The sequence below is a fragment of the Mangifera indica genome, chromosome 4 (genome assembly GCF_011075055.1).
Source record: "Mangifera indica cultivar Alphonso chromosome 4, CATAS_Mindica_2.1, whole genome shotgun sequence".
Classification (NCBI taxonomy): Eukaryota; Viridiplantae; Streptophyta; class Magnoliopsida; order Sapindales; family Anacardiaceae; genus Mangifera; species Mangifera indica.
Window position 1 is genome coordinate 620,628 of NC_058140.1, and position 18,908 is coordinate 639,535.

The window sequence follows — 18,908 nt, forward strand, 5'->3', positions numbered from 1 at the left end:
TCTTAACGTGGGTTGAACCATCAGATCAAGATGTCACAATCCACAACTAAAAACCCAAATTCCATATGTCTTCGATTAGATAAGGGGAAGCTGACTACATCCGGGAGACCACAACGGAAACTTGGACATGTACAAAGTAGAAGCAAAAGAAAAGAGATCTCTCTACTGGTAAGAGAAGCAAGAAAAGAATCAATTATTGCTACTTTCTCAATATAGAATTTGAGTTGCTATGTCCATCCAAACACACTGGGTTGACTTGGAAATTGCATAGGGAAGAATAAGTGCACCAGAAGGAAACAGGTGCAAGCTGAGCTCAAGGTTAGGAAAAGGCAAATGTAAAACTTTTCAACTCCCTCTCTGTGTTAATAAACACCACAAGTACAAAGACTTGACCAGAGACTTTGGAGAAGTTTTGGTGATCCAATTGAGAATTCAAGAATAAGGTGTAAAAAGGGAGAATGGGTTTGACAAAAATATCAATCAAAGGATTAAAAGAACTCAAAATATAGCACCGAAGAGTAGTCCATGATTTGAAGTTTGAACATTTTACAAGATAAGAACACTAGCATAACAATTGCAGAGCCTCAGAAAAGAATAGAAAATAGCTCCATTCACCATGAATTTACAATGTACATTCTCTCTTGCTTCAACTACACAAATTGTATATTTACTTCTTTTAGGATGACAAAAATATGAGAAGATGAGCTCAAAAATCCAGCTTCAAGAAAGAAAAATTCTTAGCTACTGACAGTAGGTGTGGTATTATTACTGCCAACCCATTTGGCAGTCACAGAAATGGGTGAAGATGGCACTCTGATGTGCTTCAACAAAGCAATATCTTCACAATCTGGTGGTGATGGTGGTGGTTGAATATTCTTCTGCATGTCTTTATTCTCTTTCTCTCCTTTCACATGTTCCAGTTTCCACTCTCCACTGTCAATTCTCTTCAATTCCTCCAAAACCACATCCATGGGAGGTCTCATTTCCTTTTTCTGTTGCAAACATAGAAATGCCAACTCTGCAACTGAAGTTGTCATTCTTTTAACTTCTTCATCTGATTGGTATCCGAGGGATGGATCAACTAGCTCTTCAATTGCCTGTTTTCGAATTCGGGTTAATGCTAAGTTTGCCAAATTAATCTCTTCTCTGTGCCTGTTTATATCCACAGCAGGCATTGATGATATGAGCTCAATCAGGACAACTCCAAAGCTATATACATCACTCCTATCAGTTAGTTGGTAACATTGGTGATACTCAGGGTCAACATAGCCTGGAGATCCTTGTGGAGCGGTTGAGACATGAGTAACATCAGTGGGCAACAATCTGGAAAGCCCAAAATCAGCAACTTTTACACAAAAATTGTTATCAAGAAGAATGTTGTTAGTTTTCACATCTCGGTGTATGATATCAGAAGCATGGAGGTATGCCAATGCACTAGCTGTTTCTATTGCTATCTTCATACGAATAGGCCATGTTAATGAGCCAGGCTTCATTAGATCACCATGGAGATGATCTGCAACAGTTCCATTGGGAACATATTCATACACTAGAAGGAGACCCTGCTGACTGTGCCGTGAGGTGCAGCCATAAAGGGGTACAAGATTTTTGTGGTGTAAACGTGTGAGGATTTCAACTTCATTCATGAACTGCTCAACCCTTCTGTAAGTGTTCTCATATAAGCGCTTCACTGCAACTTCCCGCCCATCTCGAAGTTTTGCTGATACAAAGAATTAAATAAGTCATTTAGCAACCTGTCAAGTGTCCTGATTTAGTATAGTATCAAGATAGTCTATTTTTTGGGTTTTGTAATCTAAAACACATATATTGACAGTTTAAGAGTTATCTCAAACAACATGGGATGTTCATATGTACACAACATCACTCTAGTGTTTTTACCAATGTGGGATTTGTGTATGGATGTTACAAGTATATGGTTCATTTAGCAAGTATATCTCGAGTGTTCAGTTTCTTACCATAATATACCGTTCCAAAGCCTCCATCTCCAAGCTCTTTCTCATGACTAAAATTGTTTGTGGCTTTTGCAAGTTCAGAGTAGGAGAATATGGGGACCCCAAAATAGGCGCCACCCACTTCTAATTCTGATTTTGAGGAGGGATCGGAAGAACTGTCTCTTGAATTGAAGCTTGTAGGAGTATACTTTTTTATCTTGCGTTGCCAAATTGTAACAGTCAGAACCAAGATTAAAAGAGACCCCACTCCAACTCCAATACCTGATCATTAATAAAAATGCAAACTTTTTTATCAGCACACTGCTTTGGAGGAAAGCCACAAAATACTGAACAACTGCTTTTCATTGAAGGTTGCATAGAAGCATATGCAGCAGAGAACTTTGGTTTAAGAGTTGTTTTACCTAGTCCCAGGCCTAGCTTGAGTTCCGAATTTCCTTTTTCTGTGAAATAATCTAGAGAAAAGTAATGTTAGTCTATATATAAAACAACATGTCAGCATATTTTTTTTCATGCAAATTCAATACAAGATTGCACAAAGGACAGTCAGAACTTCCCATATGAGACTAATATAGCCCTTAATCCTGGCAAGGAATCAATCAAAATCCAGAGAAGCCCATAAAAAAATCTGAATATTTAACACTTTTGTGAGTCTTTTTTTCACTTTGAAGTTGATAGGAGAACATTTAGGTGGAGATCTTTGAAGATGATCAGTTGGGTTATTGTAGACAGTGAAAGAGTTTTGGGAGTTATTGCAACCAGGAGTGAAATTTGTGGGGATAGTGCAACTGAGGGGGCATTTGTACAGGGATTGAATCAAGGGAATACTAAAAGAGAGAAAAGGAGAGATGGGAAGTGTCAAATTTTTTAAGGAACCGAAATCACAATTGTTCTTGAAGTGTTCATCAAGAAATGGATCCTAATATGTTGGATAAGGTGACTTGAATTCAAAAACAAGAATTCTAGTTGAAGAACAATAGTTCCAATAATAGGCATTCAAGATTGTAGAATGGGAATTTTAGTATTAAAACCATTGTTCAATTGAGTGAGTGAACATTCCACTTAAAACATCAATTTTGGTCTAACAACCCGACTCATTATCAAGATATTATTCACTTTAGATATGCAATCCATCGTGATTTTGTTTTTGAGTTTTGTAACTCAAAATACAACAATCATCATTTTAGCATTTCAAACGATGTTAGACGCACATCCATAACCAACATTTTTTCGTATTTTGTTGAAATGGGATTCACTTAGGGGTCTCACTAAATAAGTGACAACCAAATAAACGATTTCATTCTTGGTTTAAACAACCCCAACTTAGACACCCAAACAAGCATTCTATTGAGTGGAAAATTCATTCCGTTGCAAGTGTAAATTTGTATAGTTCACAAATGTAGGATGTTTTGAGATAGACTTAAGTTAGTGGTTAAGGTTTTACAGTTTCTACACCTAATATTTAATAGAGTTATTAATCTATTGCATTTTCTTGTAAATTAAACTTAAGTATGGTAAATTTCTCCATTCTTCAGCCGTGTTTTTTCCCGATTTGGGTTTTCACATTCTTTTTCTTCTCACTTAATGTGTTTGTTTTCATTACAAATAATATAGCTCTAATTGAGGACCATGACTAGAGATATAAACTTCCCAGAAAATTATACTAAATGACAAAATAATTATCATAAAATTATAAATATTTAAATCAATAATTGTACCCAAAAATTTTAAAAAAACAAAGGCCCTACATGTGACCATGGTTATTATATGAAAGTTAGTTACCTATGTTAGTGTATTTTAATAAGAATCTTGTCTTCTTATTAACTTTGACTGACCTCCTGAGAGTTCAAACTTCAAAGTCAATTATTTTGTGAAAAATATATATATATAGTAATGTCTATGCATGGAGACTATACATGAAATTGCACTGCATTATCCTCCTAATCCTACCTAAAACATAATATATTGACAACTAATAGTAGCTAACTGAAAACAAATTACTTAGCCTACTGGCAAAGTACATGGAACTTGGGACTATGGGTGGATCCTAGCTGAGTTTGAACAGGAGTAAATTTAGTTTGAATCCAAAATGTTCAATTGGAGGTCGAGCTCAACTCACTTAATCGGCAATGGGTTTATTGAAGAAGTCGTTGGAAAGTTACCATAGAAAAAGAAAGGTCATTAAAGACAAAGATGAAAAAAAATCGTTGAAGAAAATGTTGAAACAAAAGAAAAATCGTTAAAAAAGATGAATTTGTCTACTCTTTCCAACGACTCAATTGAATTAAGCTAACTTGACTTGATCTTGGGCTCAGGCTATCCTTGTTATAGCTCAAAGTTGAATCATTTCATCCAATTCATGAGTCAACCCTAAGTCAACTCAAATTGTATCCAACTAAGGGTGGATTTAAGCCAAGTTGGCTCAAGTTTGATTTTTCGTTTGACTATCAAGCTCAAAAGAAACTCCACTTAGGTGAGTTTAAACTTGAATCTAAAAGGTTTTGTACCATTGAGCTCGAACTCAAACTTAAAGCGTGTTTGACCTACCAAACTTACAAGGTTGAACGAGCTTGTTTTGAATCAACCAAAATTAATGTTGTTTTAACAAATATATATCAAAATAAAATTGTTTTGATATTTTTTTTAAGTAAAGAAAAAATAGTGAGCCTATATATATATAATTGATTTGAAGGCTAAGACTGATAAATTCATTGACTTTAATCAATGAATAATTTGTCAAATTGTAAGGTTGATATTTGGGTATAAATAAAGAAGCTTGCAAGTGGGGCAACTGGGTTTATTGAAGTAGGTCGTCGTTGACTCAATATTAATGTGCCATAACCCTGCCAATAATAATTTATGACTACATGCGTTAAATCTCTTTGTTCCACTGAAAATTCTTGTACAAGTTTTCACATAAATATTAAAATTCTATCACATAGTTTGAACCGTATGCCTATAATAATTTTCTAGTTTGGACCTCTTGAATTTTTTTAAATTTGAGAAAAAGTCTTTCTTACGTTTCATTATCTATAAATAAATTTGATAGTAATTGCTGAGGTGTTGCGGTGAAGTCCCATCAACTACAATTTTTTTAGTCTTACTTATAATATACAAAAGAACTAAGGGTTCCAATGGTTGTATCACAGTTCACTCTGATCCAACTACTAGTCCAATTTTGGGGCAAGTCCAAAGTGAGCTTACTCTCAAATTCGAATTAGATCGACTTAATGAGTTAATCTCATCTAGCCCTTTGGTTAAGGGTGAATTCAATCAAGTTGGACTAGAACAAATGGTTAGTTTAAATTTGTTTGAATTAATGAATACTATTGTCAAAAGAGTACTAAAAAGAATATTAATATTGTCGAAAAGTTAAACAATATCATCGATAAGATGAATAGTATTGTTAGAAAGATAAATGAGTCAAACTCAATTTAAAATCGAACTAAAATTTTAGTTCAAATTTAACTTATTTGAGTCAAACGTAAATCTGAGTTTGAATCAGCTCGACTCAAAGCCACTCCTAGATCAAGTTTTGACCATCTAACACTTAAAAGAGGACATTTGAACCCTAAACCGTTGTAACCGGCAGTACTAACGCTGACAGAAAATACTGTACAATCTCCAATAATGCATAGAATTCTAACCCATAGTAGATATCTTCCATCCAAAGGCCAGAAGAATTTTCAAATGTCACCAAAATTTGCCAAAATTTGCTGAGTAACAGCAGGATACGAATGCGACGGATAAATGAAACCAGTTAACCTACACAAGTGGTGCACAAAATTTTGTCCCCTCTCAAAACAAGTGGACAAAATCAAGCCATGAAGCAGCAGGACTCCCATGTGTCCAGCGGCCACCGATATCCACACACACAAACTCACTTTTCTATTTAAGTCAAGGGAAAACAACGTTTATGTTATCAAAATATCACCCTGATCGAACTTCAAAAACTAAATAAATAATCTTAATTGTGTTTGTTAGATATATTTAATAAAAAATACTGAAATTTCATCCTGTAAGTAAATCTGAAAGTTTTCTCACACTAACCCTGATGAAAGTTAAATAAAAGGACGAACTTGATAATTGAGAAGAACTGTAAATTGATGAAAAAAGTACCAGGATCACACTGCTGAGCGTGAGGTCTATCTGGGCAGAAACACCTGAAATGATAAGTAGAAAGATTGAAGCCACACTTGCCCCCGCTATCTTCACAAACGCTGCAATTACTTGCTGTCCAGTTAAGCAAAAACCCTTTGTTTATCACCTCTGCAATCCCAAACCCACCTCCATCTCCGCCATACATGTCCACCGGCACCATCACCCGATCACCATGACAGAATTCCTTGGAAACATTTTCCAGGTTAGGATCATTCTCAACCAGTGCCAAAACTTCACCCACGGTTTTGTTCTCATTATCTTCACAGATACCTTCTTTGTACTTTGAAAATTCCCCAGGCAATGAAGTGCTACAATTGTAGAGCAAAACGAGGTCCGTTTGATTTGAAAGAAGCGCGAACCGGTCCTCGGGAAGAGACACGTTTTGGATGCGAGGATCTATACAAGAAGTAGTGTTAGCGTTTGTTGCAGACACTACTGCGGCATTTGACACACGAAGAAACTGTTTATCGTAGAAGATTTGGTGGATAATGTAGTCGATATTGTGCAAATTCAGAACTGGTTTTCCTTGGCTATTGCATGAGACTTCAAATCCGGGATAGCCACAGTAGGGTCGTTGTTTGTCCCGGATGTAAAACGGGAAGCTTATGTTTTGTCCATCGCCACAAGTTTCATGGCGCACACAGGCTTCATAAAAAGGGTCCACTTCGGCCAAAACTGTTGCTGAAAGAATACAAAGAATGAAAACACAGAAGCCTGAAACTTGATTCTTCATCTGGGGATGATGAACTTGTGAAGATTAAAGAGAGAGAAGAGACAGATTGATGTGATTTATATATAATTTTAAAATGACTAGTGAGAGAGAGTTGCCAGGATATGTTTGATTGACTTGTAATTGTTTAATAGTTGAGGTGGCGATAGCCGCAAGAACCCCTCAGGTTTAGTAAACCAATAGTGTTTCCTCAAGGTTCCGGAAACTAACATCATACCCCTATTATTAGTAGTAAGAAAGAAAGATCGAAGTAGAAACTATATATGAGATCAATAAAACAGATAATTACACAATAAAAAGAAAAATATGTGTGATTAATTCGGATTCATTCAAAACTAAGTTATATTCAATAAAAATAATATTATTTTAATATCTTTTTACCTAACTCGTTATAAATGAATGTATTTTTTTAACGAATTATTATGTTAATTACTATATTTATACAAGAGAATAACATATTTATATATACTAAAATTATCATATTTAAATCAAACCCTATTAAGATTTATATTAGTAACAAAACTCTACTAGTATTCTCATTTCTTGGAGAAATTTTAAAACGGTTCTTCACAAGATAAACGCAAACTATTAATTGATATTCAAGGGATAGCAGCTACCATGTTACACTTTAACTGTTGTATAAGTATAGAATGATAGTGAATACGTCAACACTGCTTATAGGTTCAAAGGTATTACCTAGGGTTGGACTCGAACCAAGGTTCGAGCTTGAGCTTGACTCGAATAAGCCCTATACGAGCTCGAACTTGAGCTACTCACCAAATTTTTCAATTAAAAATTTTGATACAAAAAGACATTGTTTTGATCAATATGTATCGTTTTAATAACAAAAAACGAGCTAAATTGAATTCGAACGGAGTTCAAACTTGGTTTTCACGAGCTCGAACTCAGCTATATGTAAACCGAGCCAAGCTCGAGCTTTACTCAGCTCGAATCCAACCCTAGTATTACCCTTTAAAGTCATTCTTGCTCACTAGAGAACAAGACCCCTGAATGTGTCACTATAACCACTTATAACTATAGCAATAGTCATTTCTAATAGTGCTTATACTAAATGTTTCTAATTTTGATCTCATTTAATTTTTTTTCATACTTTGTACCATTATTTTTGAATTTATCTCATAAAAATTTAGTTTTTAGGTCCAATCATGGTCGTCAATCGCTAACTTTAACTAAATTAGGGTTATACTAGTCATTTACTAAATAAGATTTGAAAAAAAAATCTAAAATCCCTAACTTTCCATAGCCTCAGATTTCATATTTAAATCTCTAACTTTAAATTGATCCAAGTGAAATGTTAAAGGTTCAAAATCTTTCTCATAAAATCAACCACAAATATAATAGAAACGAATAATGGTGTCAACTTAGCCATGGCAATGAGTGGAGTGTTCTCATTAATTTTCTTTTTCATTGTACATTATAATATATATATAAAACCTAAATTTTTTGTATCATATATCATATTCATATGATATGATACATATTTTTAAATAATAAAAATTTTAATAAAATTATATACATAAACAATAAACATAAATTTATATACAAACGATTATATATCATTATATAATTGACCGATTTTGACTCAATCACATTATAACATATCATCATTTGTGTTTATTATTTATACATATGATACTACTATAAAGATTTTAAATTATCGAGTCATTATATTAAAAAATATCACAAGCAGTCTTAAAGTTTTAAAGTTTTTTACATACACATCTACCACATTATCATTTTCTGAAAAAGATGTATTAACTCATATCGATATAATTATCAATATAGACATGTACACATCAATCATATCGTATAATATATATCATATATTATAAAAATTTTTAATGAGTGATATTGTGTGTACACAATTTGGCTATACAAATGATATGTTATTATATAATTGATTATTATTTTATCTTTAATTTAAAATCATTTAATCACATAATGATATAACATCTATATATTCAAATTATACATCATAAATATATATACATAATTTTATTAATTTTTAATACACTCTAATATATATATCATTTTTCATATATGATATTGTATAATACTAATAACTATGTTTGAGTAGACTCGATCGAATAGACTTGATTTTTCAAATGGTCAACAATGGTCAATTGTAGCTAGGTAGACAGAAAGTGAAGATGGGGAGTATTATTTAGTTTCCGGAAAGTGTTGTGGGGGTGGGGAGAGCTTAACCAAATTATTAAGGGCTTTATATGGAAAAAAGATAGAGTAAAAGAGGGTGTACAAATCAGCCTCACATCTTGGACCGTTGAATTGAATTTAATAACCCAAAATGGGGTCAGAATTTTAAAAAACTCATGAAAATTGACCAACTTGTTTTATTCACGAAACTTGTACTAACATGGTTTCAATGAATTTAATCATAAACAAGAGAAACCAAAAAGTTCTGGACGGCTTGGTAGTTCATTTGGAAGTTTCAATATTGAATGATTTTCTTGTGATTTGAAAAGAGATTGAGTTTGAATTCAACGTTGAAGAATTGACAGCTTCACAGTTATAGTTGGTAAATTTATAGTTTAACAATTTTTCTGCTGGGGCTGGATTTGACCAAACGGAGCTCCTACAAGGTTCAATTTGATATTGCTAAATATTATCAGATCTAGACATAAAAATTATAAAAGTGAAAATTAAATAAAAATAAAATATAAAAATTTAAATTTACATAAAATCAATATAAATTTTATGAATTATATTTATATTTATTATATCTTAATTTTTTTTAAAAATCAAAATTAAGGGATTCAGTTGACTTTCTTTTGGCTTATCATTAATCACAAGATGAGTTGACTTTTGAAAGTAATTTAACTTTGAGTACCCTTTAAGTTAATTCATTTATAAAAATAAGTCTAATTCATTGTTCAAATTTAGCTCATTAGATCGAAGCTCGAATTCAAGTTTCAATATCTCGAATCAAATTCAACCTTAATTTTGTATATTTTCTTATAAGAAATTAGGATTAAATTTAATTTAAGTCAAGATTGAATATGAGTTGACTTTTATTCGATTTGAATTCATAATAGTTAATTCAAATTCATTAAAATTAGGTAAAAATATAATAAAAAAATCATTGACGAAATAAATAATATCATTAATAAGTTAAATAATATCATTAAAGGAGTATTTAAACCAAGTTATCACACTAAATCAAGATAAATATTGAGTTAAATGAATTGGTAAGTGGATAAGAGTTGAGAAAAGAGTTCCAAGCATAGGCAGGAATAAAGAAAAATAAATAAAATTACTTACACAATAATATATATAATTTTATATAAAAATAATTATATATATTATGATTTTATTTTTGAATTTTATAACTTAAAACGGATATTAATAACTTAAGAAGCTCATACATATTCAATATCTCTTTCGTATTTTATCGATATAAGATTTATTTAAAGGTACCACATATGGGCTTATTAGACATTTACAATCTAATAATCTTTTATAAATTAGTCTCCTTTTCCAAACCCTAATACAATAGTTTTATCTATTAAAAATCATAATCTAGAAACTTTCAAGAATGGAAGAGTTACTGTATAAAGACAATAAAATGATTCTCAGGGGCTCTACGGATTCAAAGGTATGAATCATGCAGATTTTTCTATAAATATGTTTTAATTAAGTATTTAAATTCATCAATAATTCAATATTATATATTTTATGTGTAAACATGATTAAATCTAATTTAAGTATTACAAAACCATCTACTTAAGCCACACTTTAATCGATCATTATTTATTTTATAAAAATTTTAAAGAAACAGTAAGATAAGAGTCTCTTGAGACCGTTGATGGTTACAACTAAAAAATCATCAAGGACTAGCAATATTTATCCTAATCTAAGTTTTAAAACCTGAATTCGGTAGTAATCCGATGAAAAGATCGATTCGGATTTTTATTAGTTTAACCGATTGAACTATTTAAATAAACATCAAGATAATGTCTACAACAATTTGCTTATTACATTTAATCAAATTTTAATTTAATATGATGGTCACACATGTTCACAAATTTGGTCTAGAAATTCGTAACCCTTTCTTTTGATTGTCAGCCACCACGTTATCTTTCTAGATTCGTGAAAGAAACAAAGGGCATGGCATCGATTTTTTGAACTGTTCACAACGGAGCAATGTTTTTAGATTTACATCAAACATTGATTCGATTAAATAGTTAGTAAATAAATCGATCAGTCTGATTAGATGGTCAATTCAATGATATTAACATAATATGATTAAAATATTAAAATGGGCTTTAACTTTGTGATGTCAATATTAACGATCAAACTGATCTTATTTGGTAGTTGTATCATATTTTTACACTATATATTTAAACATAGGTTAATTTAATCTAATTATTAAAATAAATTTTAATCATGATCTAAATCAAATTTGACACTAATTTTCAACCAAATCTACTAATTCAATCCAAATTTTAAAATCGTGCATCAAAACAATCGAGATTGATTGATAGAGATTTCACAATTCAACCTTATATTATAAGCTCTCATCTTCATAAGAAATAAGAAAGATCGTCACCCCAATTCCTTCTATAAAAAGAAAATTTTCCAAGGTGCAAAAGACACTATAAATGTCCAATTATATGATTGCTAATTCGGAAATGTAGCCAAGAAAAGTCAATTCATTCATCCGAAATCCTTGACTTTCATCTCCTAATTAATCTTGAACTTTCTTTTTATTTTTTTGGTCATGTCAATTCTTAGGATGAAACTTTTGAATTCTTTCCTAATTTTCCGTGTTAAGTGAGTTCCATCAAGAAGGGTCACCAAATTAGATTCATTGTATTATCTTAAGATTAAAATCAAGATAAGATAAATAAGTTTCAACTTAATTTCAATTCGAATAAATTGAATTCAAATTTTAATATTAGAATCGAGTTAGTTTGAATCTAACAATATTTAGAAAAGCCATTAATAAATTTATCTTTCTTTAGAATTTTTCATTTTTCATTTATTTATAAATGAAAATATATATTAAAAAATATATTTATTTGTTAATAATATATTGTTTAATTTGTAAATAATAATTTTTCATTTCTGTAGACAACAATTTTATTTGTAAATAATATATTAAAAATTATATACGTATAATATTGTTTAATTTAATTACTCATATTTAAGATACAAATCTTATATTTATTCGGTCGTGAAGTGGTGATTAGGGCCCACATTATGGGGTTATTATGGGCTTTACAAATCTATGGGCAACCAAATATTTGATGGGTAAATTGATACAATAAATTTTAGAAAGAAGCCTAATGTATATGACTACTGACATATCTTGATGTTGAGGGTAGGATTTAAGGTGGGCAAACTTGGGCTCAATTTGGTGTTTAGCTTGAATTAGTCCACTTTAAAATAAACAAGAATAGGTTTACCAAGCTTTAGATTAATGTTTTATTAGTATTGTGGTATAAGAGCTTACCTCATTATCGTTTTCTTATAATTTTGTTATATCTTCTTTTGTTTTATTTTTGACGATTTCTCTCTTTAGTCAATGTTATTATTTACTAATTCGAGTAAATTGAACTTCGTTAGATTTAAGCCGATTCCAAATTTACTTTTGTTCCTAACCAGACAACCACCAACTGTTTCAACTTTAAATTGTAAAAATGTCTCATTAAATTAGAGTAATATTATTTTTCTAATTAATTTTTTCAATTTTATTTTAAAATTTTTAAAAAATAAAGGAGAAATTGAAAGAAAATATAACTTAATCGCGTGACTACACGTGTTAACATTTATAATTGTGATTATGCATTAATTCATATGATATTATTTTTTATTTTTTTTAATTTCTTAAATATGTAAATGTGACCGACCGTCACGTTATCCTGCTGTGACATGACGGTCGCCCTTTAATTTACTCCTGGAAATTAATATATATAATTTATTGTAAGTTGCAATAAACATATGAAATATAATAATGAATTTAGTATAAAGTTTGGTATATTCAAACGTTGTGAGTACTTTATAATAAAATAATTCATATCATTATGTGATTAAGTAGTTAAATAATTTTAAATTTAGTATAAAATTATATGTATCTATTTTAAGTACATAAATGAATATACATGAGATACATATCATTATGTGATTATGTGATTTTAAATTAAGAATAAAATAATACTTAATCATATAATAACACATATTATATTGTTCGTTAATTATATTTTGACCATTTGTATTTTATGGTATAAAAAAGTTTATTTTGTTCGTTACTAGTAGACTCAAATTCGATTTGATTTAAATCAAATGAAAACCTATTTGAATTAAAATTAACTTAAAATCGACAAGTTAATAATATGATAGTTTGGACTTGGTTTGATTTGTAAAATCAAGTTTTAAAGTTAATTCGAAGGTAAATTGATTTTAGATTCTATCCGATTCAAGTTTGAATTCAAATATTTAGATCAACTCGTTTATGAAAACAAATCCCATCTTTGACTCGGTTTGTTCAAATTTAAACTCAATTCCTTTAATATGAGTTATGAGCAATGTTTTAAAACTCTAACTAAACGGTTGATCAAACTAATAATCAATTCGATTTAGATTAAAATATAAACTCATTTAAATTGATATACGAATTGACTTTAAGTTAAAATCCCTTTGAAAGTTTTTAGGTCGTGAGTTGATCCTTAAGGAAAACTCAAATCAAACTCTAAGCTCCATTACTAGTTCAATTTGAGTTTAAAGCAATCTCTTGAGGAGTTTAATCACGATAATACAAAAGTTTTAACATTTAATTCTACAATAATAAGTATTTACGTATGATAATCAAACTGAAGAACCCGGACAGCAAGGCAACGTGGCGATGCGACCCCACGATGTCCCCAATAGTTCGCGCGTGCTTCCTCAAATCCAAAAAGCGCGCGTGGAAGCAACACTTCGTCCCCGGCAAAACTATTCAAATTTATCGATAAAATCGAATGGGATAAGAAAATGACACCCACACCATGTCTCAATCGCCATACACGTGTGTCTCACCATCTCTCCTCACATGCCGACATGTCGTTTCTGACCCCTCAATAACTAGTGCCTTTAATAGCTATTCCCCATTTCGTACCTTCCTTCGATCACAGCCAGATTTAGTCAAATCTATTATTTTTTCTTGCTTTAAAAAAATAATGATTAAATTCTTTTAAAATTGTTTAATAATAAGAGAAATTTGTGAAATCTCATTTGTCCCCAAATATTTAAAACATTCTTAATGACCCTATAATTTTGAAATGGCTTTCAAATATTATTGTACGGTTGGATTCCTTAGTCAATTGTAGAAAATCAACACTGAAAAAGTGATCAACTATACCATCAGTCACAAAATATGTCTTTAAAAAAGCGAGCAATATGGGGTTATCTTAAAGTTTTTAAAGTTATAGGGTGCAAAAAAGCATCGAAACTCAGGGGTTCATTTTTTAAGAATTGTTTTCCTTTTTTATTCCTTCAGGGCCTGGTTTTTGAATCTCAATCTCTTTTCCTTCTACTGACCTCATTTTACTATTTTGCCCTTCACCATGTTCCATTAAAACCGCTTGGGTTCAGTTTCACCGAACTCTTTCTTCGTTCCTTTTGATCCATCTGTACCAAAACAATCAGATTAGTTTTCTTTTCTTCTCGTTCGGTTGTGTAAAGATGTTCGCGACGGGTTTGTCATTCACGCGCCATTGCGGTGACGATCGGTTTTACAATTCGGTGAAAGCGCGTAGAGCACAGCAGAATTCGACGAACGAGCAACTCCGTAGAGCTAAGAGCGACGTGACACCGAGTCAGTCTTCGGTAAAGCAATCGCAGGAGGTGGTGGTGGTTAGAGAGCCGGAGAACCGTACCGGTTTAAACGATGTAAGCAAAATAGTTGCGGAACCGGCATTTGAACCGGTTTTGAGTAACTTGGAACGGTTTTTGGAGGCGATCACGCCGTCTGTGCCGGCGCAGTATCCGTCTAAGGTTCGTTTTTTGCATAGAATACTAGTACAGTGATCTGGTAACTTACCGTATCTCGGTATCGGTACTGGGATGGATTTATTTTTCAATTTGTATAATTCGGTCCCTGTCATATTCCCTGGATTTATAGAGCGATTGCTTAAATTTATTTTAGTTTAGTGATTGACTGATTCGTCTTTGTTTTTGAAAATATGATTTTTCTGTTTCGAAATTGGTGGCAGACTACGATGTCGATGAGGGGGAGGACGACGCGTGACATGGAGTATCGGCCATACTTTGTGCTTGGTGATTTGTGGGAGTCGTTTTGGGAGTGGAGTGTTTATGGAGCAGGGGTTCCACTGGTTTTAAACAACAGTGATTGTGTCGTTCAGTATTATGTGCCGTATTTGTCTGGTATTCAAATATACGTTGATTCTACGAGTTCATCAGTGGTGAAGTCTAGGTAATAATTATGTTTTTTTCTGGCATCAAATTCTTATGGGTTTATTAATTTGTTTTCCTAGCTTAAGTTTCCTGTTTATTTGAATAGTATCACAAATCTGAACTGAATGAGTTGATTTCCATTGAAAATTACGGACCATATGGAACAATTAGGATTATAAATTGTTGTGTGATGTCAAAATAGATTGACAAGGAATAACCTCTTACAATTGGTGAAATGTAGTTTATGGTTAGGAGCAGAGGAATGTAAACATTGAGTTATTGGAGTTTTGTATAAATGCCAACTTGATGTTGGTATGATCTTTTAGAGAATGAATCAAACCGACTGAAGTTATTTTAAATGTGGATTGGAAGAGTCAGGTGATCTGCTATTGGCTTTTATCCACCTTGTTGAGTAGACGAAATCTTGAATGACATGGGAGTACTTCATTGCCATAACAGTTGACTGCCTTCTTGAATGGAGAGGGGATAATGGGACTGTGGGGTGTAGTTGGGAGTTAGGAATGATTTATTGGCTTGTACTTCTAGGGGATTGATGCTGGACTCTTGGATGACTTGTGGCTTTGAGCTATTGTTTAAGGCCAACTAAGGTGTCCATAATTGCCTATTAGAGGTTGGTTAAAGCTAACATTGAGCTCTAATGGCTCAAGTGCAACGAAAGCCAACTCTTCCGTTGTTGATATTTCTCGGGATTCTTTTTCCTTGTTTTTGTACTTTGCTACTTTTTCTTTGATGTCAGTTGATTCTCATATTACCATGCAGAGAGAGATGCTATTGGTTTGCTTTAACACTTCTGTTATGTGACAGGCGATTAGGTGAGGATAGTGACTCTGATTTTAGGGACTCAAGTAGTGATGGTAGCAGTGACTGTGAACTTGAAAGAGGACCAAAATACTCAAGGGAGCAATGGAGCCATCATTGTATAGAAACTGAGATTAGGATGGATCCATTGTCTTTGAGAGATCAGCATAATGTTCAGGAAGACTTGTCTAGTGATGAGGGTGAAGCTACAAACTCTCAAGGTCGTTTGATATTTGAATATTTTGAACGGGATGCTCCTTATAGCCGGGAACCTTTAGCTAACAAGGCAAGTGTTTTTTTTTTTTTTGGTTTGTTCTATTTGTTCCAAAAGAAATAGGAAATACCCACTGTGCAGGGGACTTTGTTCACCCAATTTTTAGCCTTTATGCCTTGTAATGTTTTGCTGAATCTTTTTGATGTCACAGATATCAGTTCTTGCCTCCCATTTCCCTAAGCTGAAAACACTGAGAAGTTGTGATTTGCTGAATTCCAGTTGGATTTCTGTAGCCTGGTATTGTTGTTTAACATAATTTATGCCTCTACTTCTGTTATCCTCTTTTATTTACATATAAAGTAATGGCCCTGATTGAAAATTTGTAGGTATCCAATCTACAGAATTCCAACAGGACCAACATTAAAAGATCTGGATGCATGTTTTTTGACGTATCATTCTCTTCACACACCAGTGGGAGGTAAATGAAAAGATCTCATTAATTTTCGTGCCTATTTTTTATTTTTTTGGTGTTATTTGTGTTTTAGAAAATCTTGGGCCTTTATGCCAATTATTGTACACTTTGATATTCTGTGTGTTAATTTGTTTGGATGGAGCGATTATGTGGATTGAAGCCAAAAGATTCTTACAGTTATTTTCATTTAATTTAAGAACGTGCGTTGCTTTGTTGCATGTAATTTTTAAATCATATGTTTGAAATCCATAGCTATGGACTTGAATCTATTAGTATGGAACCTTTTCTTCCCAAGTCCTCCAGTTTAAGAAAGGGTGAAAAGTGTTGTAGTTGGGGTGGAATAAGAAGCTCTTGTACCTTAAGGCATGTATTTAAAGTAATCACTGCCGTTTTTTCTGTGCTATGTTAACTATCAGGATCTATTCCTGATATATTACTCTGTCAAATGAAGATTTTGTAATGTTTCTAATTCATCATATTGAACTTTTGCAGTTCCAGAAAGTGCAAAAGCTCCAGCTAATACATATCCCAATGAGATTGGTGGTGTTCCTATGATGTCTTTACGTGTTTTTGGTCTTGCATCATACAAGTTCAAGGGATCTGTATGGACCCCTAATGGGGGATGTGAGCGCCAAATGGCAAATTCCCTTCAGCAGGATGCTGATAATTGGTTAAGAGGGCTTCAAGTTGATCACCCAGATTTTGTATTTTTCTGCAGCAGGTGATACTGGGATATCACTGCAATTATAATGCTGCAACAACTGTATCCTCTTGTGAAGAGGTTCCTGTGAGTTGAAATCACCTTAAATTGTTGTAGTTTTAGGATCACATTTGAGTTTGGGGTGATATATCCTATCAGTCATTAATTACTTGAATGAAAAAAAGAGGAAAAAAAAAAAGAGAGAGAGAGAGATTAACAAAGAATGCATAAAACAGTATGAACACTTTGGAATGGAAGGAGATCAACTGCTAGAAGTCTCAAGTTAATAGTTTAGAGAAGGTTCTGAAGTTCTGAGCTAATAAACGAGACAAAGCTGCAGTTCGGCTTGCTATGTCAGCACAAACAAGTTTCTTTATTTATTTTCTTTTTTATACCTATATCTATATCCATCTCCATATCCATATCAATGAATGCTATGTTCTTAAGAGAACAGGCTCTTTTTTTGGCCCTGACAATTAGGATGTAATACTTTATTTAACATCGTTTTAAGGGGATTTTGATATTTTGATAGGGAGGTTGCGTTAAGCGTGAAGTTTGAGCAACCCCAGATTTGTACTAGCTACTAACTGGTAAAAGTCTTATGTTTTGTCAACCCCATCTGAAGAACAGTGTGTTCAAAGAAATACTTTTATTTATATTAATTGATGATTTAGGTTAGCTACATGGTTCTCTTGATGCTTGGAACTTTTAGTTTTTGCTAGTGCCATCATGTTGCATGATTCTCATATTTTAAATGCATATCATATGTTTCTACTTGAATTTATTAGGTGTTGATTTTCTAATCTCCTGGGAGATACAGAAATAGGGCTGCAAATGATTTGAGCAGCTTATGAGCAATATGTGGCTTAGTTTGACTATTGTTGAACCAGGCTTAAGTTCAAAAGGCTCCAGTGTTATACTCGAGTGGAGTTTGAGCTCTCTATTGTTAGAATTGAGTATTAATGAATATATGTCTTTATCTTAAGTTTGAGGTTTAATTGCTTGAGTTGAGGTCTAATCAACAATTTCTATCTCGAGTTTGAGTTTGAGTTTGCAACTCTAGGTCTTAAGCTTTGCAAAAACCAATGGAGTTGAGACTGAAATCAACAATACTGGCTTGATTATTATTGAATTGAACTTTTGTGTGAATGCCTCGAGTATTATACTCGAGCAAAACTTGGGTTTGTTATTGCTATCATTGAATTGGTTTGAGTATAATATTAATGAACTTTGAAAAATTTTAAATTTTGTATTTACATTTTTGAAATCTTATTTCCTTACTTTAAACATGAGATAATAACAATTATACAAATTATGAGGTTTAATTATAGTTACTTAAGTGGAGTCTGAGTTGACAGTTCTAGCACAAGTTCAAACTGGGCTTGCAACTCTCAATCTAAAGCTTTGTAAAA

At 32.3% G+C, this 18,908-nt stretch overlaps 2 protein-coding genes across 2 annotated transcripts; one reads left to right on the forward strand and one right to left on the reverse strand.

The window, feature by feature from the left end:
* Positions 1 to 506: 506 nt before the first annotated feature.
* Positions 507 to 6,933, reverse strand: LOC123214602 (LEAF RUST 10 DISEASE-RESISTANCE LOCUS RECEPTOR-LIKE PROTEIN KINASE-like 1.2). Its single transcript, XM_044634474.1, has 4 exons — positions 6,087 to 6,933; positions 2,372 to 2,422; positions 1,974 to 2,231; positions 507 to 1,717 (listed from the first exon to the last, which is right to left on the reverse strand). The coding sequence occupies exons 1-4, from the start codon at positions 6,859 to 6,861 to the stop codon at positions 738 to 740; spliced, it is 2,064 nt and encodes a 687-aa protein (XP_044490409.1). The 5' UTR covers positions 6,862 to 6,933; the 3' UTR covers positions 507 to 737.
* A 7,434-nt stretch (positions 6,934 to 14,367) lies between these two features.
* On the forward strand, positions 14,368 to 18,178 carry LOC123214958. The gene is made up of 6 exons (XM_044634985.1): positions 14,368 to 14,871; positions 15,090 to 15,310; positions 16,117 to 16,396; positions 16,536 to 16,621; positions 16,711 to 16,802; positions 17,289 to 18,178. The coding sequence occupies exons 1-6, from the start codon at positions 14,560 to 14,562 to the stop codon at positions 17,519 to 17,521; spliced, it is 1,224 nt and encodes a 407-aa protein (XP_044490920.1). The 5' UTR covers positions 14,368 to 14,559; the 3' UTR covers positions 17,522 to 18,178.
* Positions 18,179 to 18,908: the final 730 nt, after the last annotated feature.

Coding starts and splice junctions, on each gene's coding strand:
- LOC123214958 (XM_044634985.1), top strand. CDS start 14,560: ATGTTCGCGACGGGTTTGTCATTCACGCGCCATTGCGGTGACGATCGG. Junction 14,872..15,089: donor CGGCGCAGTATCCGTCTAAG/GTTCGTTTTTTG, acceptor AATTGGTGGCAG/ACTACGATGTCGATGAGGGG. Junction 15,311..16,116: donor TCATCAGTGGTGAAGTCTAG/GTAATAATTATG, acceptor GTTATGTGACAG/GCGATTAGGTGAGGATAGTG.
- LOC123214602 (XM_044634474.1), bottom strand. CDS start 6,861: ATGAAGAATCAAGTTTCAGGCTTCTGTGTTTTCATTCTTTGTATTCTT. Junction 2,423..6,086: donor CGCTCAGCAGTGTGATCCTG/GTACTTTTTTCA, acceptor ACTTTTCTCTAG/ATTATTTCACAGAAAAAGGA. Junction 2,232..2,371: donor CAAGCTAGGCCTGGGACTAG/GTAAAACAACTC, acceptor ATTAATGATCAG/GTATTGGAGTTGGAGTGGGG.